Here is a 27,514-nt window from a genome sequence, read left to right as displayed (position 1 = left end):
TAGACGCATAGACGACGAGTGTTTTTCCTGGGACAAAAATTATAAAAGCCAATGATATTGAGCAGTGCCCGCTATGTCTGTTATATAAGGAGACTATTTCGTCTGGTCTGCCCATTAACACCTTCAAGCTCGACGCACGTACACCCCGCAGTACTTCCAGTCACAGGTACCTGGCGCCCCATCTTCTACCCACATTAACACTACAGCGGTGAGTTGAAGACTCTGCTTGTTTTTAACTGCCTTCGGCTGTTCTCTATTCGTTGTACTTGCCTAAACTGATTCCATTAAAAATGCCCAGTTACTCAATTACTATGTTCTACTTTTCAAAGACGTTTTAGATCTAGACATGTGTAATCAAAGACGGATTGCAACTTGAACATTAAGACTTGTAGGCTCTTACGCTCATGCGTCTCGCCTGTTAAGTACGCCCGTCTGACTGACGATACAAGCATCCGTGATCATAAAGCAAGGGTGACCCGGACGGCCTAGGGGAAATTTAACAGGCTTAAGCTAAGGGCACAACCTGCCAAACGTGCAATTTGTCCGTATGTTTTTTGGTAGGCCACGTCCGCCACGTATTTCTGAAAACGTTCAGGCTGTACAGGGCAGGCGCGTCGCCCGTACTGGCACGTAGGGGTGGCGATTCCACAGCCCGATGGCACACAAAGTTTTGCCTGCACGTAAAGTTCTACGGTGTGTCTGCGTGCTCCAAAATCCGTCGGATTCCCTACAAGTTCGTACGGAGGCGGTACTTAACACTTACGGATCCCAAAAGATTGCCCACGTTTTGGCACGTAGACAGCACGTATTTGCACGTACGGCGGGTTGTGGCCTTAGTTTTAGTAATACACATTAACACCTGGAGCTTTCTGTATTATACTGGATGGAAGGTGGTGTACAGAAAACACGAAATGGAAAGAAATGGAACTTTCTGTACACCCAGGGGAGGCTTAAGTTTTCACAAAGGCGCGGGCTGATTTTAAGTTGGAAGGCTTGAAATCAAAGCAACAAGGGCCACTCTCAAGCCCCAATTTGGCCCTGCAGCCGCATGGAGTCAGATAGAACCATGAACGAAGGTGCTAATTTACTGGTCATTACTTATGCCGGGAAGGTCTTGCCAAGACCGCACGATGAGAAGTATGAACGCATTCCTTTTGTAGGTGGGTGCAATTGCATGTACGTAAGGGACAACTGCAGCCATTGATCATGCAGCCGCCAGCAGGGCTTCGCGTCATGAACACCTTACTCTCATGAGATTATCATTAAGATTTCATGTCCATGACGTGACAAAAGCTGTTTTGGCGTTTTTTTTTATGTGACATTTCTTTAAAGGATCATAAAAAGTGATCTTTACCTGGAAATACACTTTCTCCTTCTTATCAAGATGTGGCGTTTCTGTCGCTATCTCTTAATAGAAGACAGTTTAAGAATATCAACCTCAGTCGGATTGAACGAGATATAGTCTAGAACATACAGAGTGGCAGTGAGGCATATTACCGCGTATGGGCGTATAAAATTGAAGTAGAACTAGGGAACGTAAACCATAACTTACATGTACATGTCTTTTATGAAAACATAATTTTTCTCGACTTGTTTTTTTCACACATCGAATCCTTCCCCAGTATTTAGCATGCCCTTGTTTATAGAATCAGAATATATGCAGTATTTTAAAAGATTTTGTGGCCATACCCATGGCAATAGACCATTGTAATGGTACACCCTGCTTTGTCCAAGTGATTTCAGCAGTTCCAAAGACCAATGTAATGGTACACCACCATTCTTTGTTCAAGTGATTTCTGAAGTTCAAAGATTCGCTCAAGTGATTTCAAAGATTTGTTTGCTTACTATTCAAAGGCAGTCGACCTCAACGGAAGAAGAAGAAGAATGGCAGTCTGTATTACTATGACCGCAACAGTGTATGTAATGTGCCCATGGGCAGATCTAAGTCTAACAATGTAGGAGTTTAAAAGCCCACTATGTAGGATTTTTACAATACAAAAGTAGATTTTCCTACCATTTATTTAGTACGTAAGTTAAATCCATCATAGCACTGCATACTAATATTTAGGGAGAAAAGTTGCAACATCATTTCATTCTACGAACATTTTTTTAAAATTTGATTTTTTTTACGGAAACATGGCCAAATATGGCTTTTTTTATGGAAACATGGCCCAGCGTCGGTTGACAGTTTCACCATAGCGCCTGTAAACCCCCATCTTTGCACTACTTTGAAGTGATAAGATATGGGTGTTTCAAAAGAAAAAGATCTCCTATCTAGCCAGCCTGGATTGTAACTGATTTACCCCCACGGGGGAGGGGGGTGGGTGGATTTTGGAATACCGGTGGCAGTTTCGAGGCAAATGTTCTAGAAAGCTGTTGTATAGATCATTCGTGTCTACGTTTTGTTAGTCTGTGACCAGAGGGTAACCTCTGGCGACAGACTCTTAGTTTTGTCACGTTTTCGCGCGTTCGCAGCTGTATCTGTATGCTCCCGTCGTCTGAATCCTATGTGGTTTGGCAGGTCCTCTGCACTGAGGTTGACGATGATGCACGCGTTTTTTTTGGGGGCGGCAGCTGGTTTTGTTATGAATGTAATAAAATATCACCCCTACAAAATGTTCGTCTTCCGGTGTATTGGTCCAGATCCGCTGTATGTGGGTCCTGCGGTAATTTGATATTGTCAAGCAGATGCGTGACTTTAGTTTTGTCACGTTTTCGCGCGTTCGCAGCTGTATCTGCATGTTCCCGTCGTCTGAATCCTACGTGGTTTGGCAGGTCCTCTGCACTGAGGTTGACGATGATGCACGTGTTTTTTTTCGCGGCAGCTGGTTTTGTTATGGATGTAATAAAATATCATCCCTATAAATTGTTCGTCTTACGGTGTTTTGGTCCAGGGCCGCTTTATCTGAATATTGCAAGCAGATGGGTGATGTTCACTGATCGTCAATGTAACATGCGTTCGCATCGGTATCTGCATGTTCCCGCTGTCGCATACGTTTGTGGTTTGGCAGGTCCTCTGCACAGAGTTAGACGATGATGCACGGTGTTTTCTTGTTTTTGTTATGGATGTAATAATTTCAGTTTTCACCCCTACGCCGTCCGGTATTGTGGCTCAGGTCTTCGCATTAAGCCTTGTGGTAATTTAATATCGTCAAGCAGATGTTGTCCTCGTCAGAATATCGCCATCTCGTTCGAGTTTTGCGTTTCCAGTATTGAGGTTGGTTTGACATAGCCATACTGCTAACATTTTGCGTGGTTGATAGTCATATGCATTTTATGGTTATAACGTGTTTGATCCTTGGGATCTTTTTTTTTTCGCGGTAGCTGTTTTCATTGTCGATGTAATAATTTGAGAAATCACCCCTATTTCCCTGGTATTGTGGAACAGCTGGCCTATAGACGATGGGGTTTGGCAATTACTTATATCGAAGCAGATATGGGGTCGTGTGGGCAGCTGTCCACAGCTGACACTGCCCCACTTTTTAAAATGGTGTGGGTCTAAAGCTATTAAGGTATCAATTGTGAAGCTGTGTGGCTGTTTTCATTTGGTGTCGTTCGGTTGAGACGCTGATTTTTCTGTTAATGCGTACAGGACTGTGTTTTAAATTTGGCAGTGATAGGTATGTTAGCTTTTGACTAAGTTTTTGTGATGTGATGTGCTCTGTATGCGATATAAACACCAAGTCATACACCACAGAAAACATCACAACCGACATAAACCATAATTAGGTCACAGAGTATGTTACCTACGGTCACTTGTTAATTTGTTAATTTCGATAATACTTTTTAATTTTGGACCAAAATTTGACATAGTGTACCTTGAATAAAAATTGACGGCTTCTGTATCTGTATCTGTATCTATACAGCCGGTACAACCGCCGTTTTGGCGTAACACACCAGCTTCGCAGGCACGCGGCGCGGCAGCAGCTGGCTACATTACACCGAACGACTCGTTACACCTAACTTTTGCCCATCTATGTGCAAGCGTTCTTTATTAAAACTACCCAGAGAAGATGCCCCTACTGTACTTGGTGATAACAAATTCCACCCTACGATAGTTCTGCTAAAGTACGGATTTTTGAACACATCAATCCTAGGTTGGTAACTCTGGTATTTGAAGGCATGACTGCTTCTTGTTCTTTTTTGAGCTGGTATTAGATACTTAACTTATCAGTTGGTACGTCCACCAGTTTATTGGTCATTTTGTACATCATGCAAAGTCTGGACATTTTCCTTTTGTCTTCAAGTGACATCCACTGCAAATCTGTTTTCATTTTGGTAACACTAGAATCCCTGTTATAGTTGTTTGTGCAGAATCGGGCAGCTTGGTTCTGTAGCCTTTCAAGTTCATCTTTGTCTTTCTTTGTATACGGGTCCCATACTGTGGCGGCATATTCAAGGTTAGGTCTTACTAGTGACGTGTATGCAAGTGATTTTACCCTGGTTGGGCATGCCCACAAGTTACGTTTGATCACTCCCAATGTCTGTTTAGCCTTGGTTGTTATTTTGTTAACATGGACATCCCACTTCAGCCCAGTTGTTAATGTAACACCCAGGTATGTGTGGGTTTTTGTAGTTTCTAATGTCTGACCACAAAACTGGTAAGGGGACATATTTGGTGTTCGTTTGTTCGTTATGTGCATGATATAGCACTTAGCAGGATTGAACTGCATAAGCCATTTCCTTTGCCATTCTTCCAGGGTGTTCAGATCTTTCTGAAGAACTTGTGAATCATTTTGTGTGGATACCTCTATATATAACAGACAATCATCGGCGAATAACCTCACACTTGAATCGAGCTGGTCTGGTAAGTCGTTTATGTACAAGAGGAAGAGCAATGGTCCCAGCACAGTCCCTTGCGGAACTCCCGACGCTACTTTAACTGGAGCTGAGGCCTTCCCTTCAACCACTACTGTTTGCTCTCTATTCGTCAGGAAAGCCTTCAGCCAGTTAAGTGTAGTACCTTGAATTCCATAGAACTCCAGTTTTGATATGAGTCTGCTATGTGGGACTTTATCGAAGGCTTTAGTGAAATCGAGTATTGCTAGATCCACCTGTCTTTTATTGTTCAGTGCCCCAGCTATGTCGTGAACTGTTAAAATAAGCTGTGTTTCTGTGGATCACTTTGCTCTGAAACCATGCTGGTAGTCCTTTAGTATATTTTGGCCTTCTAGGTGTTTCATGATATGGCTGTGGATAATGTGTTCCAGTAGTTTACAGGAAATACTGGTGAGTGCAACAGGTCTGTAGTTACTAGGGATCGCTCTGTCTCCCTTTTTGAAAATGGCGCATATATTTGCATCTCTCCAGTCTTTGGGGATTTCTCCTGTGTCAAGCGATTGTTGGAAAATGTTGGTTAAAACAGGAGCGATTTCACTGGCTGTCATTTTGAGGAAGCAAGGAGGTATTTGGTCTGGACCGGATGCTTTGGAGGGATTGAGGCCTTGCAACATTTTTTCAACACCATAAGTAGAAATGTCTATTTGCTCCATAGGAGGGGTGCAGGGGTTTCCAAGAGATGGCATGTCTGTGGTATCTTCTTCTGTGAATACACTTTTAAACTGTGAACTGAGTGCCTCTGCTTTTTTCTCACTGTCACTTATGATGGTACTCCCAACCTTTAGAGTGGCTACCCCGACAAGGTCTCTCCTCAGGCCTTTTATGTATGACCAGAATGTTTTGGGTTTGTCAGTTATAGCTTATCCCAGTATGTTTGCCACGTATTTTGAGTGTGCTGATCTAGCTAATGCTTTTCTGAACTTTTTTTACTTTCTTATATGTGTTCCCGTCTTCCTCTTGTCCTGTTCTCTTAGCTTTATTGTAAAGACGTTGCTTCTTCCGACAGTGCCTTCTTAAAAGTTTCTGTTAAACCAGGATAAGTTGTATCTGCTTGATGTCATTTTACTAGGAATGTGCTTGTTTATTGTGTGCTTCATTTTGTCTTTGAAGTTATCCCATTTCTGTGTCACTGACATGTCTTTTGTTCTCATGTTAAAGTTTGTTGCATAGTCCTCAAGGTCATTCTTGATAGCCGGCTCGTCAGATTTGGTACGAATGTACACTTTCCTTTTTGGTTTTTTGTTCTGTTTGGGTGCCAAGTTTACGTCCACTAGAACCATGTCATGGTCACTTATTCCCGGAACAACTGTGTTTTTTTCAATTATGTTTGGGTTATTAACTAAGACCAGGTCCAAAAATTACTATTTCTTGTTGGTTCCTGAACTGTTTGGAATAGCCCATGGTTGTCCACTAAGTGTAGTAGTTTCTGTGCCTGTCCTGTATGGTTCTGAGCGTTGTCTGTTGTGCTAGCATCCCAATTAATACCAGGATGTTAAAATCTCCAAGAATAATTACGTTGTCGGAGTTTATCTTCTTTCCCACTTTATTTATAGAGCTGTCAAACTCATCCAGACTATTGCCCTAGTCCGACGGTGGCCTGTAGTATGTACCAATCATTAGCGGTTTCTTTCCTGCAAGTTGGGTTTGTGTCCAAATGATCTCACAGTCTGTGTCCAGATCTGGTCTGTGGGTGACAATCAGATCATCCCTGTTTGCCTGGAATACACCACCTCCTGGGCCAGTTTTTCCCTCTTTACGGTGTACTATGTAGTTGTCAGTAGGCTTCTATGCTGTAAAGTCGCAAATCACATGACCATCACATTCCATACTGATATAAGTTTATAAGACAAGGCATGACAGGTCAATCGACGAAATAAGCCATGCCCATGCGCATTGTGGGTAACATGTCAAAGTTGAAGGTCCCTAAGCCATAAACAAAATACGTCTGTACAAGCTTTGTTTACACGTCATGGGCCTTCACCTTAATTTGACAACGCGTGTGTGCAGTTCAACCAATGAACCGGCTTAAGCCCGGGGCACAACCCGTCGTACGTGCAAATACGTGCTGTCTACGTGCCAAAACGTGGGCAATCTTTTGGTGTCCGTAAGTGGTAAGTACCGCCTCCGTACTAACTCGTAGGGAATCCGACGGATTTGGGAGCACGCAGACACGACATAGAAATTTAAGTGCATGCAGAACTTTCTCTGCGTTCAGACTGCGGATTCGCCCCCCGTCTGTGCCAGTACGGGCGACGCACCTGCCCTGTACAGCCTGAACGTTTTCAGGAATACGTGGCGGACGTGGCCTCCACAAAAAACGTATGGACAAATTGCACGTACGGTGGGTTGTGCCCCGGCCTTTATGTGACCACCATCCGCCGCGTGCCTGAGAAGCTGACGTGTTACAACATAGGGTGATTACACCAGCATACCATCTATGTCATTTTGATAAACATTTTCTATATATGCAGTGTCTAAAATGGACGTCCGTGTCAAAACTAAGACGGGAAGCCACTATGGTTCAGGGACGGATGGAAATGTATTTATCAAGATCATAAGCGACAACGGGCAAGAGTCTGATGAGTATCTACTTGACGTGTGGTGGAAAAACGACTTCGAAAAAGGACAAGAGGGCAAGTAAGTACAAACATGTCATCTAAGACTGCTCAAAATGTGAAAAAAAAGATTTAGACTAAATTCTTATATCCAGCTTTTCTTTTGTACTTTGCTTCTTTTCCTTAAGAGCAAATTTCTGTCAGGATCAAACAATGGTGGCAGGGGTCAAAAATCGATTTGGCTCATATTTTACAAAGTAAAAGTCCTTGGCCCTCAGCTCCTCAAAATCCTGAAAATTTAGTAATGCGATTGTCGCTTAAAGTATGTGATTTTTGCATTTGGCGAAAATTGTGAATTCTAGCCGTGTTCAAAGTAGTTTACCGGACAAAGTAAATTAGAATTCTAATTGAACTTCGTCAAATGTAGATCTAGGTATCAAATAACATTTTGTAGAGTTTTGTGTCGTGGAAGTAAGTCACGTGGTTGTCCCTGAAAGTTGGCCAATTTTTTGCATTTGGCGAAAATTTTGAATTTTACCTATAGCCATGTGCAAAGTGCTGTACGTGACAAAGTCAGTAGGAATTCTAACTCAACTTATTGTCAAAGGTAGACCTAATGTATAATGCCTATAAATAAATTTGGATTTATTAACTCGCCTTTTAGGTGTACAGAATTGCCCCATTCCATGACAACTTCTAACACAGTGGTCAGGATTATCAATTCAATTGAGCTAACATGTTGTACTTGTGCATACATATGTTAGGCATCGCTAAATGATTTCATTGAGGTTTTTTGACACTACATTGTCTGTATGTTGTTTGTGTATGTTTTCAATTTATTGATTTCGTTGAGTTTTTTTTACAATATTTCTGACAATTTTTTGTAGCTTGTGCATGTTTGCAATTCATTTTGTAGGCACGGCATGGATCGGGACGTGGCAGGGATTTCAAGTTATGTCAAAGGTCCCAGAAAGATCTTATTTCCTGTCTGTATTATGCTGTATATGCACATCCGTTGTCTTGTGAGAGTCACTGACAAAATCAGCGAGAAATATACAATAACGAATGAAACAAGTTCTTTTAAACTAGCTATAAACCTTCTAATGTCGAAACATATAACGCAGGTACGACCTGAAGGATGTCAAAGTATGCCCCCCTGTTCGTGAACTGGTGGTGAGTCGGGACAACAGCTGCCATGATGACGACTGGTACTGCGAGTCCATCTCGGTCCACCTTGAGCCGCGCCACCACGGTCCAACCTTCCACTTCCCCGTGAACCGTTGGGTGAAAGCAGGTCAGTATCAACCCCCCCCCCCCCCACACACACACACGCATTCTACACATCTATACAATGTCAATATTACATTCGAACGTGTAGAAACATAGCGATAAATGTAATGTTTTCTGTGTCTTTGGTGGTTTTCTTTTACTATGACCGTCAAGCCAAGTAAATCATTGAACTAAGAACATTATTATCCTGTAGATTATTGAGGGAATATTGTCAAATAAAAAAAACGTCTGTTGCAATCGTGTTGGAGGCTGTATTGACTGGTTTCAATGGTAACAAGGAATCCGGTGTTTTCATAACGATAAAGAATCCTGAGCTATTTCATTAGTAATCATTTTCAGTTTAGTGGATGGACATTTAGCCCTTGGACCAGGAAGTTCAATAAGCCTCTGACAAAGAAAGAGATTGTGTAACATATGCTAGGATGACATCGAAGACCATTGCATTGAAACTTGCACAATTCTCTCATTCAGGTACGTCCCTTCGTCTCGCACGTGGAGGATGTGCGCTTCCTTATTATGATGGAGACCAGGAAAAAAGGAGTGAGGAGCTCAAGGGTATGACAGAGCGCTACGCATCTTTCACCTTCGTGGATGGTCTTCTGCCCATGGTATGATCAATTGATTCATTTATTTAGTCTCCTTTTAGCCTTCTTGAGAAATTAAGTGACCAATCACTACATTTCATTTCATTTATTTATTTAGCCAGGGACGACACATCGCCACTACGGTGGTTTTCAATGTGCCCTGCGTTACATCATAAAACAAAGGTTCAAAAACACTTAAATACATCAAACATAAAGTATAATACAACAAACCAAAGAAGATACATACAGCCAATATAAGCAAACTCATAATGATAAGTAAAGTAAATAAGGTAGAATGGAATTTGCATATCAATGATTTATAAACAAAACAAAATAAACTGTTAAGTGGTAAGGCATTCCTTTTTATACATGTGTTTAAAAGACTGAACAGAGGCTGCTGCTTTCACTCTAGCTGGAAGTGAGTTCCATAATACCGCACCACTACATGAAAGGGATTTCTTTTTGTACTGAAGATGAGCTTTGGGTAATTGTAGTCCACCCTGTGCTCTGAGTCGTGTGTTGTGGGAATGAATCCCCCTTAGCTCTGTGAATAGGCCTGAAATGTGGGGAGGGGACATTCCGTTCAATGCCTTGAAAACAAGTACCGATTTGTTCCTCTTAAGGATGTCCACCACGGGGGTCCATCCAAGTGTATGCATAATGGTTTCACTGGGTGTGTAGAAGGGACAGCCCAGGATAACCCTACCTGCCCTGTTTTGGAGTTTCTGTAGTTTTTCTATGTAAACCTTGCTACCTTGGTCCCAGACAGTACTACAGTACTGTAAGTGTGGAAGGAAAAGTGATGAATACATTGTCAGTAAGGCTTGTTTGTTGATGAAAGGCTTGAGACACTTCATGATACCGATAACTTGGGAGAGTTTCTTTGTGACATGACTGATGTGATCATTCCACTGTAGAGCACTGTCAAGTACTACACCTAAGTACTTAAATGTGTGTACCTGATCAAGGTTAGACCCTGCTAATGTATACGGCTTTTGACCTCTGTTTTCCGACAAGCATAGCTTTGCATTTCGTTGGATTTAGGGAGAGCTTATTGTCAGTGAACCACTGCACAAGTAGAGTAGAGTCACATTGAATTGCCTGCTTTATTGTCTCCAGGCTACGGTGTGCAAAGTATATGATAGTGTCATCAGCGTACATTGCTACCCTGCATGACTGAATACAGTTGGGAAGATCATTGATGTACAAAATAAACAGGAGCGGCCCAAGGATTGATCCTTGTGGTACGCCGCAAGTTACGTGCGATATTTCGGACAGTGCTGAATTAAGGCAAGTACGGTGAGACCTACCGGTCAGGTAAGACCTGAACATGTACAGGTGCACCGGGTCTCTTTACGAATTGGGGTACAAACCAACCACTGTCAAATTGATCTTGATCACTCACTTACATACGGTAAAATGTCCTTAAAAATTCCCCCGCGTTACAACCTACGAACTAACTGTTTTTTTATACCTTTAAATTATAAAAGCATAAAACGAGGGATTTTATTCTGAACTCCTACTTGTAGACTGGGATTATATTATTTCTAAGAACATCCCTGACATAAACGCCTTAATAAAAACATTAATGACAATCCTATCTCTAACGATCCTGCTGTCTGTACCAAGCAAAGTAGTCACAATCTGAGCAAGAGATCAACCCCGGATGACGTACAAAATAAGACGGATGCAGTTTGGATAGGCTATATGCTAATAACGTTAATGACCCGCATGTTCCTCCGTGTATATGGTGTCATAACGCCTGGTCCTTTTGCTATTAGTACCGAATAGAACCATGGGCAATAGGCGTCGGAATTGTTGTTACCTCCATGAAATGTCATGGAATGGAGGTTATATTTTCTGTTATGTGTCTCTGTCTGTGTAGATGATTACTCAAGAACGGCTGGATGGATTGGTTTCATACTTGTTGTGTTGGTGGGGTGTGATGAGCTCGAATCGATGAGATTTTGGGAGCCGTATCTGTCGTTATAATCGATGTAATAATATCAGAAATCACCCCTATATCTGCGAAGTATTGGAACAGGCATGTCCCGGTGACGTATGTAGGTCAGGTAATTAATCACCCGTGGGCCATGTAGCCAGCAGCTAACAGTTGCTCAAGAACAGCTGGATGGATTGGTTTCATACTTGTTGTGTTGGTGGGGTGTGATGAAAGCTCGAGTCGATGAGATTTTGGGCACCGTATCTGTCGTTATAATCGATGTAATAAAATCAGAAATCACCCCTATATCTGCGATATATTGGAACAGGCATCGTGCTTTAAGTGTTTGTTAATGGGCTTAGCTCCATGCAGATAGTGAGGTGATTTGTATGACAGCTGTTTGGGGAACCCCGAGTTTTTTTAATATGATAATTAGTTTTATTTATGTCTGCTTAGGATATCATGGAGATGTGAAGCGTAAGTATAATTGTAAGAAGTTGAGGTACATTTAACGGTAATGCTTAACAGGTATGGATGTCTCACATACTGTACTGCTGATTTGAGTGACATGGTGATTAAAATGCCATTAGGTCCTCTCATCTTAGATGGGTTCGGTGTCAGAAGTTTTATGGGCGATACAGATGTTCTGATTTCGTTACGATAAGGGGCAGTTGTTAGTTGTCTCTTTCGTAGCCAATGGTACTTGTTTTTTAGCAGACGGGGTTGGCGTCAAGTATTCATCTTACAGTTGGTGTAGGGCTATCAGAGGAAAGTGTGCATCTCGTTTTTGTACCGTGTGAACAGCTGATGTTATGACATATTGGTGGAAAATCAAATCACCATCTGACTAAAGTTGGCCACATCCCTTCTTCTTTCTGAGTTTCCCAACTTCCTCCCACCACACCGCTCTGAGGCACATAGTCGAACCTCAATAATGCTGACAACCTTAGACAGTTTAAATGCCAAACATCAAGCTTAAGGAACACCACGCTACCATATGCCGTCGACCTCTTAAACGCACATTACACAATTAAGTGTCACATTTTAATAATTACTAATCAGATGGACATCCTCTGTGTCATTAAATAGATACACCACTACTTTCCCATAACATTTATAACCATTACTCTCAAATACAACCGACTATATACATACATACCATACACAAAAAAGCAATAAATATTTCATGGAGGTATGAGGTCCCCGAACTCTAGTTGTTGTTGTCTTGCAACAAAGAGGAAATAGTTTTTGTTGAGTAACAGGAACCCTACCGCGCGCGCTGTCTGCCGCGGTAACATTTGTGAGTGCGCCGTTTACCGCCTATTCGGAAGTACCTCGTCAGATGCTCCCGTCATCCTTTGCGCCGCCTTCCCCCTAAGTTTAAATATTCGATGGGTAAGAAACCGATCTCCCTGATGTGAGTTACCACTTACCGTGTTTTCGATCTGTGTTGTGGTGTGGGATCGTACGGCGGGCCCGTTTAGGCGCCTTGTCGGCTTTCGTGGGACTGTTTGAAAAGTTTGAGGGTTTCAACATGCTGACAAAAGCTACGCTGCACTGCAGATACATTTTGACCGTGTTTTTCCCACTGCTTTCGTCTGATTTTTTCGTCTGATTTTTGGGATCGGTAACGTCGCCAACCCGGAAGTAAGAACTGAGATAGGAATACCAACCTCCTTAGGAATACAGATTTCGTGAAACAGATGCCATTATAGCGATTATTTGAGTATGGACCGTTCTACAAGAATGAATCAATGATTACGATTACATGTTGTTAGTGGCAGGGTTTTGGTAAATATACTACCGATGCGTTTTATTTGTGCTGGTAACGCAGTGTCCCGGAAATCGGCCAAATTTCAGTGGCGTTTATTTTAAATTGAAATAACTATTATGTGCACTTTGTACGTTGAATGGCCTCCAAATAACTTGACGAACATAAATCACTTCGAAATTTTGACTTACATATTAGAATTTTGCAGAAAACGGCGATAGTAGAAGAGCATTTACCACCAATGGAAATCTACATTGGCGGTAATGTAAAGATTAGCAAGTTCAGGGTGTCATAATCTCATCCGTGAACATTCCAGGTCATAAGAACTCACCCCACGCAGCAGCCCGCTATCTCAAGAGTCCGAAAGCCTGTTTATTAGAAATTCTGGCCAGCATAAGTTATGCGCCGATCCGAATTTGCCGCCATCTTGGATTCTTATGACCTGAAATTAGGGGTCATGACCTGAAATTAGGGGTCAGCACATGCCTAAGAAATGAACCAAAACCTTGTTTTTTTGCCTAATCTGAACGTCTGCACCCTACACTGCTCACCAATAAGAAATGTTTCTTACATTTTCATGCCAGAAGTTGAAAATAGGCTAAAATACTGTATGGACTCATTTTAGGCCTTCTGCGGCTGCGTCAATTAGGGTCATTGCCCAGAAAAGGCCTTTCCCACCTAGCTCGCTTCGCTCGCTGCTCAGCACACAATCGGCTCCGCCGATTGGTTGGCTTCGCCGACCTTCGGGTGCAGAAACTCCAACGCTGATTGGTCGGCTTCGCCGACTTCCCCGACCTTCGGGTAATCCCCAGTACTTTCCAACCCGGCAACTCGGCACAGAATGATAGTGTACGGGCGAATCAACAAGAATTCATTGGCCTAGCGCCTATGATAGAACCAACGAATGAGCGAAGCGTTATGGCACCATATAACATTAACCCTTAATTAACAGAATCCTGTCTTTGTTTTCGGATGGCATCGCACTGTTAGTGATAATCACTGAACGTGCTGCCTCAGCGGACGGATATGGAATGATCAGATAAGAGGCTTGTAGCATTCAATCCTCAATAAAAACTGTTACACTGCGAGCTATATAAAAGTGAAAGGACCCATATGTTGCAAACCGTGTCCTGTTTAAACGTAGAAGAAAGCTTCCGACCCCCTTAATTCATCTGACAATATACCTTGTTTGTTAATTGTCGGCGTGTTTATATGTCTCAATGTTCAGCGGCTATAATATTGCATAGTCTACCCCATTCAACTTACTCTTTTTGTCTTGCAGGTGAAGGAGCTACCTATGGAAGAGCGTTTTCTGCCAGAACAACGGGTATTTATCATTGTGGATCTACTTGCATATAGGAACATTATATTCCGTGATTTTTTAGACTCTATCTATCGTGATATATGATCTACGTGTCTTTTGTTTACCTTTTTAAACCACAACATTTGCAGAGGTCCATGATTAAGACTGGAGCGATACTTACTCTAAAAGACCTCCATTTTCTGTGTGATGAAGATGGGCGTTGGGAATCATATGACAGCATAAACAAAGCCTTTCCACCAGGAAGAGTGCCTAAGGTAAGAGACATTTGAATTTTCAAGTAATTGTGTTTAGTCACCTGCCCTATTGTAGTCTAGCCAGTTGAGTACACTTTGGTCGCGCTTTACAAAAATTGACATATTGTGAAGTGTTTGGCGTGTGGGCACCAACAAATTAAGCTTTTTAACTTGACTCACGCAAATCTTCACCACTTCTTTAGTATCATTCGGGATAGCGTAGGCCTGTTTCCGGAAGCTTAACGTGCGCAAACGGTCAAATTTATTAGGTAGTCGGTAATGACCCCTGTCCCGTGGGGCAGGCTGTCGTTTTGTTCTTATCTTATTAATTTGTTCTATGGGACGTTTCTTTCCAACTTGTCTTTGGTTTCGTAATAAACAGGGCAAAAGTAATTGGAACACCGATGAGAACTTCGGTTCGCAGCGTCTGACAGGAGTCAACCCGACATCCATCAAGTTGTGCAAGGGAATTCCCTCAGAGTAAGTTTAACTGGAACGTGTGTGTGTGGGGGGGAGGCGGTGGGTTGGTGGGTTTGTTGTGGTAGTGTCTGCAGGACAACTCTCACCTGAATGCAATTGAAACAGTTAAAGACTTAAGCTATAAGGTGGTTGTGCTCAGGTCATTTGTATGGTCTAGTAAATTGCGTACACAGCATTTTTGTCATTTATAGGCAAATCTACATTGAGTGATTATTTGATAGGGTCAAAAATCATTCAGTGTCCGGAAACGCTAGCTTGGCTAATGATTCACTAAGATGCGATTAAGGTTACCAGCATGGCGCCAGGCGTCACGTGACAACTCTCCATTATGTTTTGCAGGTTTGGAGTAACTGAGGGTATGGTTAAGCCTTTCCTGGAAGGGTTGACTCTACAGAAGGCCATCGAAGACAAGCGCCTGTACATCGTAGATCACACCATCATGAAGGGCACCTCATTTGCCAATACCGCACACCCGAGGCCCGTGAGTATACTCAACGGCAGTCATCCCCATGCAGATAGCGTAGATGTTGTTCATCAATTCTACAGACACTTTTCCAAAGCGATAAACAGTCGGGTGTATTTATATTGCTGTTGTCTGTCTTCTCTTTTTTTCTTTACTTTAGGGTGGGCCCCAGGATGAATGTTTTTGAGGATAGGTTAGGCCACCGGTTGAAATCAGTAAAGATTTGATAATTTGGACCAGCGTTGCTTGTATTGAAAATGTCCTTTGTTTTTCAGATGTGCGCACCATATGCCTTGTTTTTCGTCAACAGCAAGAAGGACCTCGTGCCTGTGGCCATTCAGCTGTACCCTAATGAAACCGAGAAACCGAAGAAACCGAAGAAAGAGACACAAGAGACACATGAGGTGGGACTTAATGATGAAAAGGCTATAAGTATAGCATTGTGCAAAGCATTTTAGGTTTATGAATTACACATCTATGACTAAGCACGAGTGCGTTTTCACTATGGAGCAGCGCTCGAGCAGCGCACGGTTGTACAACATTATCATTTACCAGTGATAGATTGCAAAGAGATTCTTCTATCTATGTGTTAAAAGAACGTTGTTACCGTACCACTTTCTATATCAATCAAACAGGCAGATGCTAACTGCCACGTTGATGTCTCTATTCAATGGCCTCCTAGTTGGTGCCTCTATTTGCATTTTAATGGATTGAAGTTTATCTACATATTCCCTTGTTCTGAAGACCTACTATAATGATTATGATAGCCTAAAAAGCTTTAGCTATAATTCAGTGTACCTAGGATGCAAAAGGACGCAGCGCGATGGCGTAACGTTAAGATATTCCATACTGAAATCCTCCGTAGGTGTTCCTGCCGAGTGACCCCCCTAACACGTGGCTCCTGGCTAAGATGTGGTTCAACTGCGCTGATGCAAGTTACCATGAGGCAGTGCCCCACTTGGGTAATAGTTTTGTTTCTTTGCTTCATCATATTTGATTTTTTTTGTGATTTATAGACTGGTATGGTTCCTTCCCTCTTCTGTGTCGCCTTGTTCCATATCTACATCTAAAAACGCTATGGGGGACAAGGACGTCTGGAAAGAAAGGGTGTTCCGGGCAATTCGACCAAGATGATGATGATGACGATGATATTCATAATTAGGAGTTGATAAGAACATTATATCCTTTGTCAGGTTTTACCCATCTCCTTATTGAGGCCTGCGCCCTCGCGGCAAAACAAAACCTGGCCCCATCTCATCCGATTCTTCGACTCATGGCGCCGCATTTCATCTACATGATGGCTATCAACAAGTGAGTCTACAATTCGCCTATTTTGCTTCGTTGTATAGAAAACTAAAGTTAAACAGTTTCAGTCAATAGGTTGTCTATCCTCCATCCGGTATCCATTGTATGGAGTTAAATGTTTGAACCATCTTCCCCTAACAAGCCTTTAGTAGCTTACTAACATATCAATAAAGTGTTTTCGTGGAGGCAGACGAAGCTACCAACTAAGGTAAAATCCCTTGCATACACGTCACTGATAAGAAAAAAACTTAAATATGCCGCAACAGTATGGAACCCGTATACAGAAAAGATAAACATGAAAACTTCAGTTTTTTTTAATACAAATCAGGGATAACCACTTTGCGATCAGCATCCCCCCGCTTGATGATTTTATATGATATGGAGATTTAGTGAAACGCTTGATTTGAGCCTAGATTTCTGGCCCAAATACTCAGGCATCGAACCAATAGGATAGGACTACCAGGTAGTTTTGACTATTACCTGTCGTTTTGTACGGTTTTCTTACAGGTTCGCCCTGTGGACTTTGATCAGTCCTGGAGGTGGTCTGGACAAAGTCACGCAGATTGGAGTTGAGGGAAGCTACAACATCATCCGGGAAAGGTGACCCGAAATGTTCCTGTCATACTCATCTAGCTTTCGTTTCTGTTTTTTCTTTCACAAAGAAAGTAATGTCTTCGGTGCCTTCTCTGAGCTGGTTCGTTTTTGGTTTGGATTCGCTTATGTTACTGTCACATTTGGCGAAAATCGATCGGACGACGATTCTGCGGCAGTCGCCCGAGCCTCGCTTATAATAATAACTTTGTTGCACAAAAATTGCACAAGGTACAAAGTATGGCTTATATGTGACATGGACGCTTTTCAGGTGAAAAATACGCACAATCCTCTGTCGATCTTAGATATGACCGATCTTCCATCGATATGCCCGAAGATCGTGGATAATGTAACAGGGGTATGATAAACAGCTTAACTAGAGAGGTCGTTAATGGATCCTTATGATATTTGGTATGCGAGTAGTGTCGGCAAAGAAAGACATCCAAAGTCTGAATCTCGTACTATGTTTGCTCTTTGTGCATGACTATTTTTGTTCAGATGTGTTTTGTTTCTGACTTTTCACTGAAACAGGCTGAAGACTTGGTGTCTTGATATCGATGGTTCGTTGCCCGAAGATCTGAAGAATCGTGGCGTAAGTGGTGCCAGTTCCATCACAACTAAACTACGTTTTGTGGCTTTCTTTTGAATTAATATTCATACCCACTGTGTATGACATCGAGTAGCCTTATCCTTCATTATGTGTGAATTTTATGTACATTAAATAATTTGAATATTTGTTCCTGCGTGTCAAGTTTTTGTCATGTTTGTTGATTAGGACCACAGAAAGACTAGCTACAATCTACTTGTATATTGCCAAAAGCTAATTGTGGAGTGTATAAAGTCAAAGAAGTACGTTTCTAATACAAGGATGTTTTGTTGCCGATTGTTTTTCGTCGATCATAAATGGATTACCTGGATTATATAGGCATCGTCCTAAAAGTACTGCCTTTAGCTTTAATAGTTAATTTCTTGATTGGAACACATCTGTTTGAAATGAAATAGTCTATACTATAGGGAATTTCTAAAAATGTGCTACCATTAAAACGCCAACGGTTAACGTGTGCATTTCATTGGAAATAGGTTGACGACAAGGAAGCCCTTCCTAAGTACTACTACCGCGACGATGCTTTACCTACCTATAATGCCATTCATGAGTATGTCGCCACTGTTGTGAATTACTTCTACGGTAAGTCAAAGATAGTTAGTTCCAGTTCCAAACTATATATAGATTTAAATATAAGGTTTTGTGTATATAATTTCATTATAAAACTACATCATCTTTCGACTAAACACCGGATAACATTATGTGATTATGCAATGACTCAAACTGTCCAGGTATTTACATTGTATCAGAAATAATCATTGAGCTTGACTATAAAAGACAATTCAATGTTTCACTCCCGAACACAACCCACGAGCCTTAAAAACAAATGTTCAATGCCTTCTCCTGTGATTGTCGTCTATACCTCCGACCAACTTAGTTCAGTTGCAAGAACGGGTCTCCCGGCCTCACACAGAGAACATACTTGAAAACTAATAGACTAACATGCTTGTCGAGATGATTCTCAAGAGACATCCTTTATATGCAAAGTGACTGTAGTCTGAGTCATAGAGTGATTGCAGTGTACTACAGTTAGACTTGCGTCATCGATTGAGATGTCACTAATGTCTGGATAAAATCCAAGGAAACAACAAGCATCATACATGTAACATTGTATTAGAAGTTGAATATGACTAGTCTATCATTGCATTTCGTATATCTTAACGAAATGGAGCCCATCATTTCCGGACGTTTGTAGTCAACATAACTCAAGAAACTCTAGATGCGTGGATAACAATGACATTTGGTATGTGGGTATGTGTTGGGAAGACAAAGGTTAAGGTCGATTTTGGGCCCCCTGGTATGTGACATTTTTACTGCAGCAGAACTTAAATTTTTTATCTTCGACCTGTTGTCTTGATTTCTTGTTCATTTTGATTCAAGATGACTCCAAGAAGCTGAAAGAAGATCATGAAGTTCAAGCATGGGCGAAGGCTCTTCATTCTGACATGAAAATCCCGGTGCGTGATTGACTGTCTATTTAGTATGATGGTGGTTTGATAAAGAATTTCCTGACCCACCTCTAATCCATTGTACGAGGCTAAAATTACGCACATACATATCTCAGTAGCACACGTGTCTATTTTCACCTCTGAACCCTAAGCAACTTTCTTTTACAGTTAATGATAAGGTGGAGTGTGGTGTGGGTTGGTTTCTAAATACAGTCAAACCTGTATTAGCGGCCACCTTTGCATAGCAGCCACCTGGCCATAGTGGCCACTTTTTGTCGGTCCCTTGGATTCGTAATGATTAAAAAATAGGCTTAGCGGCCACCTGTCCAACGCGGCCACGGCCACACGATTTCCGGTAAGGTTGATACAGAAACACTGCCTATTGCAACCGTACTGCAGCCTTATATCACCCTGCACCGAGTTTGAAATTGTAGTTTGCGAGGATTTGGAGTTCCTGACAGGGTCATTTAGGCAGTAGCATAAGGTATGCATGCCTTGAGCATTAAAGTGCAAGTCTTTGTCGGTGAATTTACCGATCTAGACCATGTTACTTGGTGAGAAAGATAAGTGGGAACTGAAATCATGTGAAGCTTGCTCATGATTAATTGATCAACATTTTCTCTATAGTTCTCTCAGGAACATCCTGAGAATTTTTCCACCAATGATCAGCTGATCAAGACCGTCACCTCCATCATCTTCACCGCCAGTGTGCAGCACGCAGCCGTCAACTTCATGCAGTGGGACCAGTACGGCTTCGTGCCCAACATGCCGCTCATACTGGAAGGAAATCCCCCCAAAACTAAGGTTTAGTATACATTGGCGAGAAAGTTAGTAGATGAATGAAAAACTTTAGTCGATTTTGTGTACATAAAGATGTGGTCCTTTAGAAAATAACACTCTCCTCTGGAGGAAAATGAGCTTAAACTTCCTACACATGAATAGATAAGATACCTACATCAGGGCATATCAGCCTCCCTTTAATTGGGGCAAGGGATGGCAGCGACTTCCAATATCGTTTCACTTTCACCCCATGTCCACATCTCACCTACCGTGACATACCCTGCACAATCTAGTCTTCACGTATCTTTAAGAAGACCAGAAGACAGGTCACAAATTAGATTTTTTTTCTTGTGCTGGAAACATGTTCTTAATCCCTGTTCATAAGGCTTATACATATTTCAGAGGGCAAAGTGTGGTAACCACACAAAGACTACGAGGGGTGATCAATAAGTTCTCGGCCCCACCTAGAAATGATAAGCACAACTCAAATTTTGAGGCACAACGTCATAGTATGAAGCCTTTTATCAATTTCCTCCAAATAACAAATCATTGGAGTCATTACTTTCCAGGCATTCGTTTTTTTTCTACATTAGAAGGTAAGTGGCGAGAAAAAGAAGGGTGAAGTGTGATCAGAAAATTTGACCCGCACACCTCAAGTTGCAGATCAATTGTCCACTTTTTTTCGTTATCCCTTACCTAACGTTACTGGGTGTCGCCTGCAACGTAATGATCACAATGATTTGAATTTTGGTACACATTTATATAAGACTTTATACATGTACGTGAAGTTATCAATAAGTCCTCGGCTGTACCGAGAAATAATAAGCACAGCTCAGATTTCGAAGCATAGATGTCAAGTATAAAGTCTTACATAAATATGTACCAGAATTCAAATTATTGTGATCATTACTTAGCAGTCGACACCCAGTAAGGTTAGGTAAGGGAGAATGAAAAAAAACGTGGACAATTGACCTGACCTGATGTGGCGGGTCAACTTGCGCTGCTGGAAGTCAGACACCCAATTCTTTTTGCTTGAAATAGGAAGAGAATCATTATCAAACATTTTGACAATATTAATGTCTTTTGCTAATTTACGGCATGTGGAACTCGACCCACACATATCTGATCACAATTCACACCACTTTTTTCTCGCCAATTACCTTCTGATTTGCAAAAAAACGAATGCCTGTAAAGTAATGACTGCAATGATTCGAAATTTGGAAGATATGGATAAAATGCTCCATACTATGAAGTTGTACCTCAAAAGTTGAGTTGTGCTTATTATTTCTAGGTGGGGACGAGAACTTAATGATCACCCCTCGTACATTATGTAATGTTGGACCTGTAGTACTGATGTGTCCTAAAACTCCCTGCTTTCTAGTCTGTCATATAGCATACAGGAGGGTGGCAACTGTGGAGCATACGTTTATCATAATCCGCATTGTTTTTCAAGGTGGCCCTGACGGAACAGGATGTTTTGGACGCACTCCCTGGGAAGTCCAAGACTGCCGAGATCAACCTGCTGACCGACGTGCTCAGTGAGCGCGCCACACAGCCTCTAGGGTACTTCGACGTCAAGTACCTTGAAGGTGAAAAGGCGGACTTAGCCGTCCACGGGTGAGTGGAAATTATCCTTATTCTAAATTGAACTAATAAGGTATCAGTAAAGATAGTGTTGGCTACAAAATATTTGAATCGTTTAGGAAAAACGTCGATGCATAATGAAGTTTCAGGGTATTTGATCTATCTTTACACGACCAGTATAGTCTCACCTGCCTACATTTCGATGCCCATCAGAATTTTTTCTCAGGCGCCAAAAAGTAAGCAGGTGAGACAGTAATCGTTTTGTAAAGGAAAGCTTTAATACCCAATGTTGTACAAACATTGTACAACATTGTTTCATGTCATTACAATGCAGACTACTGCTAGACATAGTATTTGTTTCAATCGTTGTTTATTTATTTATTATTTCTTATCGTTGTTTAGATTCCAGCGAGCCTTGGCAACCGTCGCAAAGGACATCGAGTATGAAAACTCTACAAAGCGCCTCAGGCCGTATGACTACCTGGATCCCAAAAGGATCCCCAATGCCATCAGCATCTAAATGCTCAGTTTCCAGCAACAGCTTCAGACAAGGTGTAAAAACACAAAGTGAAATATTATACATATACATTTAAGTGTTGTAAGCAAGCTTGAAGAGTACCAAATACGTAAATCTAAAATAACCAATCTGCTGTAGCAAGAGTGACAAACGTAGTGAGTCAAAACTTACCTCGTTTGACTAGATGACAATGTCTATTAGCCATCAATGGAATGACGAAGAATTTAGGATTTACTACTACGAAATTTAGAACAGGCATTTGATTTTCATGAGGCTGCATAATTTGTGATAAGGGATAATTTCTCTACTTGGTGATATTTCCTATTACATCCTTTTAAATAGTTGAAGGTTTGCAATAGCACAACCAATATTAGTTTCCCTTGCGTGTGTTGCGCTTTTGAATGTTATGACCGTAATGTTGCGGTCTTATAATCAAACGTTAAGTCTGTTTTATGGTGGTTTTGTATGTGATTTTGATGAGTTGATGTTGTAGAGGATTTCATGAGGATGCTGTTGCGGTCTTGGCGTAGATAAAGGAACAACACCCACAGCGATGAATGTTTTATGATAGAATAGTAGTTTTGCACTTGATTTGATGTGTTAAATTTGACGTGAAATGCTATGAGCATTTTGCTGTGGTCTTGACGTAGATAAAGGGACGACATCTACAGCGATGAATGTTTTATGATAGAGTAGTATATTTGCACGTGATTTTGATGTGTAAGATTTGACGTGGAATGCTATGAGCGATTTTATCGGAAACTAGAGTTCCACGAACACATACCTTTGCCAAATAAACCAGGTTTGTTATGTAGAATGATGTCTGCAGACAAATGCGTTACTCATTTCATTTTCTTTATAATTATATGCTTGGAGTTGGTTTATAAAATTTCGGCATTCATTATGCAAATTAGATCCCAAGTTACAATTAATTGATATCAAATTGTATCAAGCATTACTTAAGCTATCAGCATACCAAAAATCATGATGATCCTTTGATCCATTCTCTTTCAAAGTCTTTAAATACACCTCTTACTCTCTTCCCTCTTTCTCAGTTACATATGTGACAACTTTGATGAAAGTACTATAATGGAATGCAGTGGATTTATTAACTTTTCCTAATCAATTATGCAAATTACCTGTTTTTTTGCATAATAAGTATCACATTATATAAGTCTTCACTTGGGCTATCTACATGCCAAAAATCATGACGATCCGTCAACACGTTCATATTTTCTAATTAATTATGCAAATGAGATCATCATTTGCATGATAAATATGTATTGACATTTCTCTCTTTCTCAGCTACATATGTGACAAGTTTTAAAGTCCTATCATGGAATGTAGTGAATTTATAAAATATCCTCATTAATTATGCAAATTAGCTGTTGATTTGCATAATTGGTATCTCTTTATGTAGGTCTTCACTTACGCTACCTACATACCAAAAAACATGATGATCCGTCAACATGTTCATATTTTCTCATCAATTTTGTGACAAGTTTGAAAGTCCTATCATGGAATGCAGTGGATTTATGAATTTTCCTCATTAATTATGCAAATTAGCTGTTGATTTGCATAATTAGTATACCATTATGTAAGTCATCACTCATTCTATCTACATACCAAAAATCATGACGATCCGTCAACACGTTGTAGAGTTATTCTCGTCCAAAGTTTGAAAGGAAACCGGCGCCTGCAGTTCCAAAAAAGCCGCTAGGGGGCCCAAACTCACATCACTTACTCTCTGCCTCGAGGACTATCTACCACTCAAAAATCATGACCACAGCACGTCCAGAACACGAGATATAAAAAATTTAGTTTCCACTGCAGTACCTTAGCAAGCCGCTAGGGGGCCCATTATCGAACTTGACCTTCGTTTTCCCGACCCCTACCCACCTACCAAATATCATCGGGATCCATCCAAGGCTTCTCGAGTTATGCTGTTAACACACAGACACACACACAGACTCACAAGCCCAAAACATAACCTTAGCCATTCTGGCAAAGGTAATAAAGGTGTGACAGCCATGAATTGTAGTCTTAATATGCTGATTTGAACGAGGAATGGAAAAATACAACTTGTTAGCATATGGTGGCGTTGTGGTTTAGTCGGTAACAAAAGGACAAACAAAGGACAACGATGGAAGTGGTGTAAAAGTTAGTATCTATTTCAGAGGCTCTGTCTGTAAAAACCAAGCATAGGGTGGCCGAACACCAAAATAGATTTTTCTTTAGTTTTGTGTGGTGGTAGGGCCTTGGTCCAAACTTACAAAAATGGCAAAGTTTTAGATCTTCAATCACCGGTTGCCATGGCAACGACCATTTTTCAAAATGGAGGATTTTTCACCAAGGGACGGCCTTAGTGTCGCCCAACATAGACCTTCTTTTGACAACTGTAACCCCCACAAATCAACATATATTTTATTGATTCTCGCATATGTTATTACCCATATTCTAATACGAAAAATGATGTACAGTTATGCTCGAAATGTTTTTGTAGTGAGGGGCAGCAGATGTTTAAAAAAAGATGTGTTTTTGTGAATTTCCAAAATGGACAAAAATCTATATTGACCATTAGCTCATTAACGGGCAAATAAATTTTGGTCAATAACTGTTAAGAAAAATGAGATAATTTTTCTGAGTACCTAGCACCTAGAGGTTTGAAAGTTCTTTCATGGAATGTAGTGGGTTTATAATCTACCCTCATTAATTATGCAAAGTAGCTGTTGATTTGCATAATAGTATTTTATTATGTACGTCATCACTTAGGCTATGTACATACCAAAAATCATGACGATGCGTCAACACATTCTCGAGTTATTTTCGTCTAAAGTTTGAAAGAAAATCGGCGCCAGCAGTTCCAAGAAGCCGCTAGGGGTCCAAACTTACAGCACTTTCTGTCCCAAGGGATATCTACCACTCAAAAATCACAACCACAGCAACACACAGACACACAAACACACACACACACAGACACACACACAGACACACACTGGCCAGTGGCGGCCAGCAATCAGCGACCCAGTACAAGTGTATTATCACAGCAAAAACAAACAAACAGACAGCCTACTTTGGAGGCTAGAGAGAGAGACAGACAAACAAACAGACAAACACGCTCAAAACATAAGCATATTAAATGACAGTTGGTAATGACAGTTCTTCGGACAACTGCACGGCTGTGCTATGGGACTCTAGTGTCGCCCATTGTTGTGAATCTGTCTTAAGTACACACTTAATTACGTATAACATGGTATTGTGTATGGCACACAACCTTTATGGATGAAAAAGAGTAATATCATAACACTTGACTTGTCTGATGATAAGGAATAATACATTTGCCAGAGACAGTGACACAAACAATCACTCGTATACATGCATCGCCCATGGGAGTGCTGTCAGAATGAGTAGAGTCAAAGTATTGGAGAGGCCCACATATTTTCCCCAATTGGGCTAAATTCGGTCCTATACCAAGAGTCAAACCTCGATGGTCTCCAAAGGGAACTTAAATTGAGAGTGATAGAGGAAGGCCGTAGGAGACACGGAGGCGCTGCATAGAGAAGGAGGTAAAGAGGAGGCGATTCTCGCTGAACGAAGCCCAAAATTGCTGCGCCCAATTGCAAAATTGCTGCGGACAGACAAAGATGGAGGGAAGTTCCGAAGTTCCTGAAGCCTGCTGGTATTAGAGAGGACTGGATGAGAGAGTGTAGGGCTTCATTCGGGTTACAGATAAGAAGCACATTATATATAAGTTATTGTGACTACTATAACTCAATACGTTGATTCGGTCTTCTCCCTTCCTTGATTTGGTAATGAAGGAAATGTAAAACAGATTTTGTGAATGCGAGGAATGCCCAACCACTATCCATTGTACAACCATAGCCTGAATGATGATGACCAACTGATCTACGTAAGTTTGTTCTCTTTATCGCACTGCTGACAGACCGTTGCTACGAACAAGTGGACACAAAGTAACTGTTTGATTGTTTGTTTGTTTGACCTTTCAACCTTTCTGCCGCCATGTTTACAGGACCTCCCTGTATTGTCCTATTTGCCTCCCTGGCGAACATTTTTGATGAGAGTCATTCTGGAACACTAGACCCAAAATCGACGTCGGAATGGGTAGACAAAGAAATGAGAGCCATGCAGTGTGCACAGGAATTTACCGAGAGTCTCTAAGTAGGAGGGTTATAAAAACAATCCATCTTACAGATATGTTCAAACGAAACTGCCCTTAGGCCTAAGAAAACAATGCTGTATCCCCGGTTACCCGACCGACCATAGCAAAAAAAATGGGGGCGTCAACCGCTAGCGCTGACAAGGGACATAGAGTTTTGATCCTGACATCTGAGTTATGAAAATGTTGCAGAACCGCTTGCTAACATGTTCTCTTCATTTCTGTTGAAACATGTGCAAAAATGTGCTTTTACAATGTACATCTGTATGATAGAAAAATACGATGTTGTAATACCAGTGTCCTGAAGCATATTCGTTTGCGCTGGTAAACAGTATTAATTGGATACTTTAACTGAAACAAAAAAGAAAAAGAAAACAGTCAGTCTTTTGTAGTCTATCCAGCTGGCCGGTCAGTTCACTAATAGGCAATTCAACTCATACTATAGGCTTTTCAGCCAGGATACCATACCCCAACCTCAAAATATATCTTTCGTGTTGGGATACTTGAGATCGGGCTGGGGTTTGGTAACCAGGCTATAGGCTTTTATTCCTAACTTGGCCAAAGTCCCCTATTACTATTCTTTCAGGCTGGGGTCTGGTACAGACTAAAGCATTTGACTTTTACACTGTTAAACAGTATTAATTGGGTCCCTTTTACTGAATAAAAAAAAAAAACATAACGGGGGCCGCCCTAAGACGGTTCCCGTCCTAAGACGGCACGGATTTTTTGCTGATCTTATTATCAATAAGTACACCGTGTTTGTTACCACTGACTATGCTGATTACAAAGGTAAATAAACCAAGACCATGCACACAGCTTTAATTTGCATTCAAAGTATACTTTAACATATTTACTTCATGTTTAAAAAAAACAGAATTCTAACAGTAATGTTGACAGTGCTGAATCACTGCGGTCACCGGCCTCTGCGTATTGGCGGCTCGTGTCGCTAACTGTACGAACTCTTTCAAGCAGTCACACAACGCCATGATACACATAAATAAAGCTCCATAAAACACTATGAATATGG

The 27,514-nt window shown here is 41.2% G+C and overlaps 1 protein-coding gene across 1 annotated transcript; it reads left to right on the top strand.

Moving 5' to 3' along the window:
• The first annotated feature begins 167 nt into the window (after positions 1-167).
• LOC118414775 (allene oxide synthase-lipoxygenase protein-like) lies at positions 168-23,088 on the top strand. The gene is made up of 18 exons (XM_035819010.1): positions 168-208; positions 7,311-7,476; positions 8,519-8,688; positions 9,156-9,292; positions 14,264-14,308; positions 14,434-14,559; positions 14,921-15,018; positions 15,358-15,499; positions 15,757-15,885; positions 16,347-16,443; positions 16,675-16,792; positions 17,294-17,386; positions 17,909-17,969; positions 18,458-18,563; positions 19,362-19,438; positions 20,057-20,233; positions 21,663-21,826; positions 22,196-23,088. Exons 2-18 carry the CDS (start codon positions 7,319-7,321, stop codon positions 22,311-22,313), a joined length of 2,016 nt encoding a protein of 671 aa, XP_035674903.1. The 5' UTR covers positions 168-208; positions 7,311-7,318; the 3' UTR covers positions 22,314-23,088.
• The last annotated feature ends 4,426 nt before the right edge of the window (positions 23,089-27,514 follow it).

Source organism: Branchiostoma floridae, chromosome 4, assembly GCF_000003815.2.
Source record: "Branchiostoma floridae strain S238N-H82 chromosome 4, Bfl_VNyyK, whole genome shotgun sequence".
Taxonomy (NCBI): Eukaryota; Metazoa; Chordata; class Leptocardii; order Amphioxiformes; family Branchiostomatidae; genus Branchiostoma; species Branchiostoma floridae.
Note: the sequence above shows the minus strand (reverse complement) of the source record. Positions and strands in the feature narration are given on the sequence as shown.